At 43.0% G+C, this 13,875-nt stretch overlaps 1 protein-coding gene across 2 annotated transcripts in view; it reads right to left on the minus strand.

Annotated features, from left to right (window-relative positions):
- Positions 1-5,293: 5,293 nt before the first annotated feature.
- The window catches only part of LOC135289110 (zinc finger SWIM domain-containing protein 6-like), a 323,558-nt gene continuing 314,976 nt past the window's right edge, over positions 5,294-13,875 (minus strand). For both annotated transcript variants that reach the window (XM_064402456.1, XM_064402455.1), the window contains 2 exons: positions 9,142-9,223; positions 5,294-7,861 (listed from right to left, as the gene is read on the minus strand). In XM_064402456.1, the coding sequence (XP_064258526.1) occupies positions 6,999-7,861; positions 9,142-9,223 (945 nt within the window). In that variant the 3' untranslated portion in view covers positions 5,294-6,998. The remainder of the gene's footprint in view (positions 7,862-9,141; positions 9,224-13,875) is intronic.

Consider the following 13,875-nt stretch of genomic DNA (forward strand, 5'->3'; position numbering starts at 1 on the left):
CATCCTCACCCCACAATCAGATCTTCCTGAGGTACACATCATGTTGTTCCATCTCTTTGCATTATCCACCATGTGCAACCTGGTCCCTGAGCAAAGACAACTCCACAAATGGGTTTGTCTGTACTCGAGGCAGAATTCATCCACACAGTCTTCCCTAACAAACCTCTGACATGTACCACTGGGACTTTATCTCCATCTATTATATTCAGGGACTCAGACTGGGCAGGACCTGCTCGGTTGGTGGAACCGCAGGTGTTAACTAACCAAGTGGCCTTTGCTAAATGCTGTTCCAAATTTTTGAAAGATCCCCCACCCAAGGCTTTCAGCTGGGTTTTTAGTAGTCCATTGTAGCTCTCCACTTTGCCTGCAGCTGGTGCATGGTAGGGGATATGGTACATCCACTCAATGCCATGTTCCCTAGCCCAGGTGTTGATAAGGCTGTTCTTGAAATCAGTCCTATTGTCTGACTCAATCCTCTCAGGGGTACCATGCCTCCAAAGGACCTGCTTTTCAAAGCCCAGGATGGTATTACGGGCCATAGCATGAGACACAGGGTAAGTTTCCAACCATCCCGTAGTGGCTTCTACCATTGTGAGCACATAGTGCTTGACTCAGCATGTCTGGGGCAGTGTGATGTAGTCAATCTGCCAGGCTTCCCCATACTTGTACTTGGACCACCACCCATCATACCATAGGGGCTTCACCCTTTTGGCCTGTTTGATGGCAGCACACGTCTCACAGTTGTGGATAACCTGAGAAATACTGTCCATGGTTAAATCCACCCCTCGGTCTCATGTCCACTTATAGGCGGCATCTCTACCCTGATGGCCTGAGGCATCATGGGCTCATAGAGGTAGGAATAACTCCCCCTTGTGCTCCCAATCTAGGTCTATCTTGGACACCCCTGTCTTTGCCGCCTGGTCAACCTGCTCATTGTTTTTGTGCTCCTCATTAGCTCTACTCTTGGGGACATGGGCATCTACATGGCGGACCTTCACAGGTAGCCTCCCTACCCTGACGGCAATGCCTTTCCACTCTTCAGCAGCCCAAATTGATTTTCCTCTACACTGCCAGTTAGCCTCTTTCCACCTCTCCAGCCATCCCCACAGAGCATTGGCTACCATCCATGAATCAGTGTAGACATAGAGCTTTGGCCACTTCTCTCTTTCTGCAGTGTCCAGGGCCAGGTGAATGGCTTTGAGTTCTGCGAGTTGGCTTGATCCACCTTCTCCTTTAGTGGCCTCTGCGGCCTGTCATGTGGGGCTCCATACGGCTGCTTTCCACTTCCGATTCATTCCTACGACGCTACAGGAACCATCAGTAAAAAGAGCATAGCGTGTTTCCTCTGCTGGCAGTTGGTTATACGGAGGAGCTTCTTCAGCCTGTGTCACTGGTTCTTGTTCTTCATCTGTGACACCAAAATTTTCACCTTTCGGCCAATTTGTAATTACCTCCAAAATCCCAGGGTGATTCAGTTTACTTATACAGGCACGCTGTGTGATAAGAGCAATCCACTCGCTCTATGTAGCATTGGTGGCACGGTGGGTGGAAGGAAGGTTGCCTTTGGACATCCACCACAGCACCGGTAGTCGGGGTGCCAGGAGTAGTTGTGCTTCTGTACCAATCACCTCTGAGGCAGCTTGGACTCCTTCATAGGCAGCCAAGATTTCTTTCTCTGTTCAAGTGTAGTTAGATTCATACTCTCTGTAGCTTCAACTCCAAAATCCCAGTGGTCGACCCCAAGTCTCCCCAGGCACCTTCTGCCAAAGGCTCCAGGACAAGCCATGGTTCCCAGCTGCAGAGTAGAGCATGTTCTTCATCTCTGGTCCTGTCTTGACCGGGCCAAGGGCTACTGCATGAGCGATCTCCTGCTTAACCTGGGCAAAAGCTTGTTGCTGCTCAGGGCCCCAGTGGACATCATTCTTCTTGCAGGTGACCAGGTAAAGAGGGCTCACAATCTGACTGTACTCAGGAATGTGCTTTCTCCAAAAACCTATGGCACCTAGGAAAGCTTGTGTTTCCTTATTGGTTGGTGAAGGCATAGCTATGATCTTGTTGATGACATCCGTAGGAATTTGACGCTGTCCATCTTGCCACTTTACTCCTAGGAATTGAATCTCATGAGCTGGTCCCTTTACTTTGCTCTTTTTGATGGCAAAACCAGCTCCCAGGAGGATTTGGATGATTTTCTCTCCTTTCTCAAACACTTCTGCAGCTGTGTTCCCCCCACACAATGATGTCATCAATATACTGTAGGTGTTCTGGAGCCTCACCCTTTTCCAGTGCAGTGTGGATCAGTCCACGGCAGATGGTAGGACTGTGCTTCCAGCCCTGGGGCAGTCGGTTCAAGGTACACTGCACTCCCCTCCACGTGAAAGCAAACTGCTGCCAGAGGAATGGAGAAAAAAGCATTGGCAATATCGATAGTGGCATACCACTTCACTGCCTTGGACTCCAGCTTGTGCTGGAGCTCTAACATGTCTGGCACAGCAGCGCTCAGTGGTGGAGTCACTTCATTCAATGCACAGTAGTCCACCGTCAATCTCCATTCTCCTTCAGATTTACGCACAGGCCAAATGGGGCTGTTGAAGGGTGAGTGGGTTTTGCTGACCACCCCTTGGCTCTCCAGCTCTCCGTTCTTCTTATGGATGGGAATCACAGCATCTCAAGTTGTTCTATACTGTTGGCGATGCACTGTTAAAGTGGCAATTGGTACTTGTTGCTCTTCACCCTTCACAAGTCCCACTGCAGATGGGCACTCTGATAGTCCAGGCAAGGTGCTAAATCGCTGGACGCCCTCTGTCACTACAGCCGCTATCACAAATGCCCACCTGAGTCCGTTTAGGTCGTTGAAATACCCACTTTGGAGGTAATCGATGCCCAAAATGCATGGGGCCTCTGGGCCAGTCACAATAGGGTGTTTCTTCCATTCATTTCCAGTCAGACTCACATCAGCTTCCACCAAAGTAAAATCCTGTGATTCCCCCTGTCACGCCAGCAATAGAGACAGATTCTGCCCCCACATGTCTTGATGGGATTAATGTGCATTGCACACCAGTATCGACTAAAGCTTTATGTTTTTGTGGTTCTGATGTGCCAGGCCAATTGTCCTGGGTTGACTATATGATGCTTTTATCCCCAATCGTCTTGTTCTGTTTATACTGAATAATAAGTTTTACACCTTTAAGACTCTCTTCCAGACAGTGAGAAGGGGAGGGAAGAAGCGCGCAGTTTGTTTTCAGACTGCTCTCACTCCTCCACATTCCTGCTCCTGGACTGTGTTGTCTGCGGATGGGCAGACAGCAGGACAGAGCTCCTTTTTCCCTTTTTCTTGCTTTTAGTTAGTTTTAGCTAGCTGAGGCAAAGAAGTTCTCCGGATTGCGATTTTTTTCCTTTTTTCTTGGACCTGTTCAAGCCTGCTCTGGACTGAACACCCAGAAGAGCACCGGCAGCTCCACCTGTGGCCCCCCTGGCCGGGCCTGGGCCGCGGCGTTTCCAGCACCAGAGAGACTGATCAGAGACTGAGTGAGCCGAGCTGCAACCCGGGGAGGGGACTGTTCTGAGTTTGCTTTTCCTTAGATTGTTTAATATTGTTTTATTGTTTAATATTGTTTGGTTTCTATTGTTTAATAAACAGGTTTCTTTCCACTTTTCTCCAAGGAGATATTTTCTCCCGAACCGGTTGGAGGGGGGAGGGGCAATTGAATCTGCTGTTGTAGAGAAGCCCCTTTGGGGGTTATCTCCCAAACTTGCCCTAAACCAGGACACCAATGAATCCACACAGTCCAGAAAACATGGTTTGCCCTAGCCTCTACCTGGCTAGAGGCAGGACCCTGCTGAGCCTGATTATCCTTCTTTCCTTGGGCATATGTCTTGGAGGTTCCTTCAAGGGGATCGGACATGTCATCATCATCATGGGACAATACCGGAGCTATTGCTGGATAAGAAAATAAACCTAGGGACCATAGAGGTATTAAGACCTAAAAAAAACCTAGGAACCAGAAACATATATAGGGCAAACACATGGTGTGAACTGCACTGTGCAGCACCACTCTGGATATAGATTTCCATCAGTCATGAAAACAAGTCAAACTATGATCTGTTCTGAAAGAAGAATAAGCCATTGTGCTTGTCAAAAGCAGTTGGCAACCATCAAGATCACATTTCATTGTAAAGCCTTTGTCTTCAAATAAGCCTCAGTTTTGCTATCTATATAATCCACAATATCTGTAATACTGAATTATTTGTAAGAGGCAAAAAAAGCTCCAACACCCACACAAATCCTTTTACAGAATGGAGCATCCTTCTCATTTCTTATTGTCTGTAGCAGAAAATTATTCTAAGACAAAGTAATGAAGCAAACATGTCATGTGAATTCAATACTTGGAAGGCATAGAAGTTACAGAAGCTATAGAATGTTAGTACTACCAGGTCAGGACAACTCAGTTGTTAGCAAGGCTTGGTAAAGACTCATATATTTACATGACGAGTTGTACAATGATTCAGGTCTTTTCCTCATTAATCTTCCAATGACATAAGTCTCACTGTCAGAATTCATGGATACATTGGCATCTCTGATAGTTGCTTGCTGCATGCTAATTCTGTTTTCAGATGAAGATACTAAAAAAAGAAAGTGAAGGTGTTCAGATCATGTGGTCAAATATGACATCATATAACACACCTGAGATGATAAAGATCTTGGTAAAGCAGAACACTCCTCTTCAATTTTCAACCATTCTGTATGGCATGCTTCACTAAGGGCTGGAAAGCTTACACACATCTTACTGAGCAAAGACTCCAAAAATGCAGAAATGATGTTTGTTAGTTGGTGAGCAAGAACTTCATGCTGGGTGGAGTGAGTTGAACAGTTCAGAATACACAAAATGCTTTGTAAAATCCAAACAGCAAGAACTGTCCTTGTATATATCTGCAGTACATCTCAACTTTCATGGTCACCCAAATAATCTACTGAGTGGAAACATGCTCCCAAACACTCTTCCGTCCCACCAGGGCAATATGTCAAGGCTTATGGTTCGATGTATGGACCACACTTCTTCAATTGCAGGCAGCATTTGGTCCCTCTGACACACCAAGTCTTCCTGCTTGAGCAAAGGAGCTGTTCTAATTGTGAACACTACTGTTCCTCAGCAGATTTTTGAGGAACAAAACATTTATTTCTTGGTCATATTGCTTATCACCATAATGCACCAAATTTGCAAGCTGGGCTTTTAAGATCTATGAACTATCCATAGATAATTTAACTCCAGCAACAGACACCATAAAGGAGGCAGAATCAACTTTCAAAAAACTAATTTTAATCAAAACAAAAAAAATTTTTATCAGTAACAAGTTTATAAAACAGTGATTTAGTTACATAAATAAATTGATATCATTGTATCAAATCTTAATTTCAACTTCATGAGCATGTTTACATGGGTAATGAAGCACAACCTTTTTACTTATTATAATAAATAAAATGGAGAGCACAAAATAGTTTTTCTAAACAAAAATACCTACAAACATACCTCTAGCATGTTCTCTAATGAAGGGAACAAGAGACACCGGACAACTTTTGCACCAAAACAAAAACTGTTTTAAAAAGCACAAGTATACAGAACCATCAGCTAAAGCAAAGTCACAATACTGTAATCAAAGTTGGTATTTAATAATATAATGAACGGTTTGGTAGTTAGATTTCCAGTTTGGTTAATTTAAAGCATTAAGACAAGGCAAGATAGAAGGCTGCTTTTGTTTGAGTAATTCTAGAGAAAATAAAATATATTACAAAAATGAACGGAAAAGTAGAACAGTCATACCTACACAACTTTCTGTCCTGCACAGTCAAAATACCTATGCAGAATATATATAATATACATATATTTGTGCACAAAGGTTAGCTTATTATTAGCTCTCTGCAAAGGCGTAATGTATCCTGTCAATCATTTTGCATTTTGTGTCAAAAATTATATTTCTTTAAGTTTCCTAGGCTAGGAGGCACAAACCCCAATTCTGGCATACTGTATTCTTAATGCTAAGGCTTGCTGCTCTGGCTGTGTATTTTTTGTTGTCCCTCTTTACTATAGTGCCTGTTACAAGCATGTGTTTATGTGTGTATACATATATATATATGTGCACACATATATATACACACATACACATACATATATAAAACTTCCCCAGTATCATTCCAACCATGCAATCCAAAAGATGGCTCTGAATAGATGCCCAGCATATAGTTCACCACCTGAGCCAACCCTGAAGCAAGGCGCACTTTAGTCCTTCAGATAGTTTTTCTTTAAAACCAAGCTACTGCAGCTTCAAGTACTTTGCATTACATAGATTTGAATTTTTTAATAAATTAATGTTAGTTTTTTTAATATTCAGACATATACTCTAATATATATACAGTACAATAAATGTTCTCATACTTTAAAAAAATTATTTTGATAAATCCCTGAGAATGTATGTTGACAGTTGCTAAGTTTCCACATACATAAGCATTGTGTGCCATGCTTCTGGATGAAGAGCACTGCAAAGCCACATGGTCAGCCTTTTAACTACTAGTATTTAATTTGTTGGTTTGTTTAAATATGTTGAAATATAATGATGAGTTACAAAGGAGCAAAGCTGAATGCATTTGAGGTACTTATCACAGGATGGAGGTGCTTTGTTTGCTTTTTTAAAGCCATTGCAATATATGTTTTGTTTTTGAGGCTGTGAACATATATAGAAAGAACAGGAGAGTGATGTGGGCTTTTGCCACTTGACAACATATACTCAGTGTAAACCAAAACTTTTTTTAACCTTTCTCTCACACAAAACAAAAAAAAGGAAAAAAAAATTAAACACACAAACTTTCACAGCATGACAGTTTAGTTTTCAAACTCAGTATAACTATACACATATAATACCAGTGTGGCTTTGTTTCTTTAAGTTCAAAAAGATACAAAGGCAGGCTCAAGTAATACCAAACCACCTCCTCCCTTCACTCATTTTCATCAACCAAACCGCTCACGAACCAACATCATCAGTTTCTTTTTGCCTTTGTAGATTTGTTTTAGGTTATCAATAAACTGTGTAAACTGTATGTGTCCATCATGAGCCATTAAGAAGGTCTCTCGGGCCTTGCTGAGGAACTCTATAAACTCACTATAGTGTCGTGGGCTGATGTGAGTGAGACGTGAATGAGTTGTATTAATGTAAGCTCCGATCGTGGCATCCAAGAGTTGTCTTAAAGGGGCTTTGTCCAGTGACATGAGCTTACCAGAATTCCTCCTTCCATGGAGTCCCACCATGCCGGGAGTGGTCAAAGTACACCTGCGCAAAATATCTGACAGTACTGTTGCACACTTGACACTTTTGACCACCAGAGGTATTACAGCTGCTAGCTCATTTTTCCCAAGAGAATGGCTGAGCGCACATGCCCAGAGAACATCGTTAATGGCAGGGTGTGTGTCCTGATTGTAACTCAAGTTGAGATGCGTTATGGCCAAAGTGGCCAGCTTATAGGCCCGCATAGGGTAACCGCGGTGCTCCATATATCGTGCTATAGTAAAAAGCTGTGAGTAGCTCATGCTGGTTGTAGCAGCATCTAGAACGATTTGGTAAGCGGTCTCAAAAGCTATGTGATCCTTTTCACACAGAGTCAGTGCAGAGAGGGCACAGTTCTGAGGATCCTTCATGGCACACTGTAGAGCAAGTGTTCTAGCACTGCTGGCCAGCTTCTCCTGCTGATGACAGTCCAGATGCAGACGGACAATGGTGCTGTTGGACATCACTGTTGTAGCAACAATACTAGTGGCTTCTGTTGGAGTGAAAAGTGTAAACCAGTTTTGCATTATACTATCCAGTGCATAAACACCTGGGGAGAGAAAGAAAGGATTAGGCACAACTGACAAAACCTAGAAGATATAGATGTTCAGCAAAGGATTATATTCAAAGTTCTAAGAAGTTGCCAGTACACTGAAGGAGACCAGCTTCAGCAAGAAAAGCTAAACCGGATAACATGTCTGCAAAAGGACATGAAAACAAAGGCTAACTGTGTACACTATTGTAGTAATCACTGAAATGCAGATAACAAAAAAGCCTGCAAGATAAGCTTCTATATCCCAGTGAGAAAATTGAGCTGTTTTACTTGTTATCTAAGACAATTTGTATAACAAGTTCTGTCTCATTTGGTCTTATCATATCACTCAAAAGCAGCCCTCACACCAAACTCTTAAAAGGCAATTTTAACTTATTTTCTTAATGTGCATCTCACGGTACAATGCATTCACAAAAAAAAAAAAAAAAAAAGAAAAAGAAAGCATGCCAAATGTCTAATTTAATAAAACACCGTGGCATTTAATACTAAGCACAACTTTAAAAGAAATAAAATTAAAAATCCTAACCTCTACCCTCTCCCAAGAAGCTTTTCAGATACATCTTGAATTGATATGCACTTGAACATAAAGGTTTTTATTAGGGAAATACTCTGAGCAATATCGTAGAAAGGCTTAGGTTGCATTAGTGTTTGTTTTGCTTTCCAGTGCAGACGAGAGGCCTGCACAATGTCATAGCCATGTAACAAAAAATCATTACACTCTAAGCTTGGATTTACAAAGGGTCTTAAAAAATGAAACAAAAAAAACCCCAAACAATGAGAACCCCTTCATGAGATCTTGTCTACCACACAGTGGGACACAACCTCAGCATTTCATTCACCTGTTTTTTGGTTCATCTTCCCCACCGCTGACAAGACAGTGCTCTCATCAGTCTTTTGGAGCCTTACCCTTCAGAGCAAGCAAAGTTGTAGCATAGTGTAACATCCCATAACCACTACCCCTTTCTCTGCTGCCTCAAACCCTAAACCCAACATGGAGGGAAGAAGGGGAAATCTGGGTTATAGATGTTCCTACCTTGAAGGGGAAAAGTTACACTGCATTAATCAAGTATTGTCTCACTTGGCCTGTGCCTAGTCTATTACATGCTCAAAAAACCCACTCAGCACTGACATAATTATTGTCTTCTAAAAAAGGGATTTTAAAGAGGAACAGAAGGTGTGAGATATTTGCAGAGCCTGAGTGTTGACAAACAAGATCAAGCCCTCTAAGATTAGCTGACAAAAAGGCAGGAGCCCTTGAGAAGCACCTCAGAACATACCTATTTCTGTTGCACATGTTACCAACCACCTCACCATTTCCCGTCGTCGCCAATTCAATGTTGACAGTGTCATCCGCATCACCTATTAAAACAATAAAAAGGACAAATTCATCCTATTGCAAAACCAAGACAATATACCAACAATCAGGGATTTAAGTTACTCAAATACACTGAGGTTCAAAATGGCAGCCTCTTGCCTTCTCTGCTCTGTTACCTCTTTTTAGCTGATATGTCAAAAGACTTGATAAATACTACTCAGCTATCTTAGAAGAGCATACAGAGAGTAATTTCAACTGCAGGTCCTTCTAGGCTAGATGAGAAACTGTTTTATTTGGGAGGAAGAAAAAAACCAAACAAAACCCCCACCATCCCACAAAAAAAGCCCTCCCGTCCCCAACCAACAAAAAAGCCCAATTATTCAATTATTCAAATTAAATGATCCTGTGTCCTCCCTCTATGTATATAAATCTTTAAAGTGGGAATGTGTCAACTCCTGTTGGGCAATCTAACCAATCAGATTTTTCCCCCATCTGCATTTTTTGGTCATTGGCTTCAACAATACATACAGGAGTCTGAGTGAACTGTGATTTGACTGGCTGCTTATGCTGCAAAGATACATATATAGACAATTCCAGATATATCCCAGTATTCTGGGACACACATTATATTCTCCTCTATACTTCCAGTTGAAGGCAGCAACACTAGAAGAAACAGACAGGTCCAGTCTATTAATATGCCCTCTGCATCAAGAGGTGTATTGTGAAGTGTGGGAACAGTGCCAGACACCTGGCATCCTAAACAAGATTAGAACAAGAGAATATTAACCTTAAAGGCTCTGATAATTTGTGTTTGCTGAGCATGCTGTGAAAAAATTACTTTGGTGGAAGACCACCATATGAGTGTGTAACTTACTGTGATTGAAAACAATCATATGCATGCAATGCTTGAGACATGTTTTGTGTGTTACAAAATTAGCAGAGGCCCTGAGGACCAACCAGAAGGCAGTTGTTTATCCATAACAAAATTAAAATAAAAGGAAGCTTGCATGGGAAAGAGACAGACAAGAAGAGAAAAACAATACCTAGAGCAGAGCTCAAAGCTATAACACTGCATCAGTGTTTTCTCATCACTGCCATCTTGATATTGACATTTTGATTTTTATATTTAAATTATTTCTTACACTTAGATTTTTCTTTGCATTTGATGTCATCACCAACAGTGAAGAGCTGTCTGAAGAACAGCCATGAGCAGGTTGAAAGCCTGTGGGTAAGGACCAGAGATCAAGGCAACAAAGAGAACCTTGTGGTTTGTGTCTACTACAGGCCACCCGATCAAGGGGAGCCTATTGACAAAGCCTTCTTGCTCCAGCTACAAGAGACATTGCACTTGCAAGCTCTCATCCTTCTGGGGGACTTCAACCACCCCACCATCTGCTGGGAAAGTAGCATGGCAAGCTGTAGACAATCCATGAGACTCCTGGAATGCATGGATGACAACTTATTGAGCCAGGTAATAGATAGCCCTACCAGAGAGGATGTGTTACTACATCTGTTGGTCACCAACACAAGTGAGTTAATCAGGGACGTCAAGACTGGAGGCAGCCTGGGCTGCAGTGATCACACATTGGTGGAGTTTGCAGTCCTGAGGGATATGGGTCAGGTACGGAGTAAAGTTAAGCCCCTGAACTTTGGGAAAGCAAGCTTCTAGCTCTTAAGGGAGATAGTCAGTGGGATCCCTTGGAAGACTGCCCTCAGGGACAAAAGAATGGAACAGAACTGGCAGATCTGTAAGGAAGTCTTCCATAAAGCACAAGAGCTAACAATTCACAGGATCAAGAAATCAGGCAAAGAAGACAGGAGACTGGTATGTCTGAGAGTAGGGACCTGCTGATCAAAGTAAAGGGAAAGAAGCAAATGGACAGGCAGTGGAAACTAGGACAGGTATCCTGGGAAGAGTATAGGGATGAAGTTCAGTTGTGTAGGGATGGGGTGAAGAAGGAAAGGTAAAACTGGAACTGAACCTGACAAGGGGTGCAAAGAATAACAGGAAGGGCTTCTACAGGTCTGTGAAGCAGAAAAGGAAGGTCAAAGGAGGTATATGCCCCTCGATAAACAGATGAGGAGGAGGCTGAGGTACTCAAAAACTGTTTTGCCTCAGTCTTCAATAACTCTCAAGTGGATGGACAGCAGGAAAGGGACTGAGGGAGCAAAGTCCCTCCCACTGTAAGTAAAGATCAGGTTTGTGACCACCTGAGGAACCTGAATGTGCAAAAGTACATGGGACCTGATGAGATGCATCCCAGAGTCTAGAGAAAATTGGCTGATATAATTGCCAAACCATTCTCCATGAAATTTGAAAAGTCGTGACAGTCAGGTGAAGTCCCAGGTGACTGGAAAAAGGGAAACACTGCACCCATCTTAAAAAAGGCTAGAAAGGAGGACCCTGGGAACTACCACCCTGTCAGCCTCACCTCTGTGCCTGGGAAGATTCTGAAACAGATCCTCCTAGAAGCTCTGCTAAGGCACATGGAGGACAGGGAGGTGATTCAAGACAGCCAGCACAGCTTCAACAAGGACAAGTCCTGCCCGACCAACCCAGTGGCCTTCTATGATGGAATGTCTACATCAGTGGACAAGGGAAGGGCTGCAGATGTCATTTATCTGGACTTCTGTAAAGCCTTTGACACAGTCCCCCACAACATCATTGTCTCTAAATTGGAGAGATGGATTTGATGGGTGGACTGTTTGATGGATAAAAAAGAGATTGGACAGTCACATCCAGAGGGTAGTGGTCAACAGTTCAGAGTCCAAATGGACATTGGTGACAACTGGTGTCCCTCCAGAGATCTGTATTGCAACCAGTGTTAATTAAAATCTTCTATATTGACATAGACAAAGGGATCAAATGCACCCTGAGCAAATTTGCAGATGACACTAAGCTAATGGTGGAGTTGACACACCTGAGGGGCAGGATCCAATGATTAATCTATCTGGACAAGGAGTACCTGCAAAGAAGTTCTCTCATAAAGCCAGCAGAATCATAAAAAAAGGACTATAAGCTCTTATTACCATACCCATATTTTATATAATTTGTAGTCATCGCCCAGGCAATCACCAACTGTATGAAGTTTAAAAAAGACAACTGCCAGATTCTGCACCTGAGACGAGGCAGCCCTGGATATATGTATACACTGGGGAACAAGAGGCTGGAGACCAGCACTGTGGAAAGGGACCTGGGGATCCTGGTTGATGGCAAGTTGAATGAGTCAGCAGTGTGTCCTGTCAGCCAGGAGGTCCAACCAGGATGTTGTGGGTTGATGCTGGCCAGATGCCAGGCACCTACCAAAGCCACTCACTCCCTCCCCTCCACAGCTGGACAGGGGAGAGAAAGTTTAATAAAGGGTTCATGGGTTGAGATAAGGACCAGAAGAGAGCACTCATCAAATACCATCACAGGCAAAACAGGCTCAATGCAGAGATAGGCAGTGAATTTATTTCACTAACAAAATCAGAGCAGGATAATGAGAAGTAAAATAAAACCTTAAAAGTACCTTTCCCACAACCCTCCCTCCTTCCAGCTCTGCCTCCTACCCCAGCTGTAGCATTAGCATTAATCAAGTTATAATAAGCAGCCCAGCTCAGCTCCATGAACCAGCCTCTGGGCTGACTGACAGAAGCTCACAGCCAATGGGAGCTCTCCTAAAATACAAGCATTTGACTGGTTAAGAGTCTGTGGGGCATAGAGTTTAGACCAATGTCTGTGAAGCACCAGGAGTTTTGAATTGTCTATAAAAGAGTAGGGTGTCAGAGACAATAAACGAGGCTGTTTGTCTGAGGAAACACATGTGAGTCTGTCTTATGTCTCAAGCATAGGAACTCCACATCACAGGTGGTGCCACCATGTGAGGATTGAACAGTCCAAGGACCCGTGGAATCACAGAGAGAGACAATGCGAAAAGCTGAAAGAGGCTGGAAAGAGCCCAAAAATAGGCAGCAAAGGCGGCAGGAGCTAACTTTGCAACAAAGCTTGCAGAAAATCACAGCCAAAGGGCTGTGTGGAAGAGAAACCAGAAAAAGCTGGAAAAGGAATTGTTGTCATCATATCACAAAAGTTCCATACTGTTGTCTCCTTATGACAAAAGTTTCATACCTTCTTGATGTTGTCTTATGGGCAGCTCTTCAGAGCACTAACTCTTTCTTCCTCACAAACTAGCCAACTGAATCCAATTCCCTTCTCAACAAGCCAACCCACTCTTTTATAACACTCTTGTTCTCATTGGTCACAGCTGTGGCCTGTTAAAGTCAGGTTTGTTCCTAATCTTTGGTAATTGGCCCAGCTGCAACTCCTTAGGGATGAGATTACTTTCTGCACTATCTTTATTTTCTTATATTCTATCCCCCCACAAGGAAGAGGCTTGAAAGAGCCCAGAAGCCGCAGCAAAGGCTGCAGAGATTAAGCTTTGCAACAGGTTGCAGAAAATCACAGCCAAAGGGCTGTGTGGAAAGGAAATCAGAGAAGTTGAAAATAGAAGAAAAACCCCACTGGAGACTATGAGCGCTTGGTTTTCAACATCAGAAAACCCCATGGTACAGGTATGGAAACTTTCCTTTAAGGAACGGAACATAGACTATGATGAAGAAGTGTTATTTAGATTAATTCCATGGGCAAAAACCCACAGGTTTGCCACAACAAAAGAAACTGCTTTTGACCTTAATACCTGAGAACTGTTATGAA

This window comes from Passer domesticus, chromosome W (genome assembly GCF_036417665.1).
Source record: "Passer domesticus isolate bPasDom1 chromosome W, bPasDom1.hap1, whole genome shotgun sequence".
NCBI lineage: Eukaryota > Metazoa > Chordata > Aves > Passeriformes > Passeridae > Passer > Passer domesticus.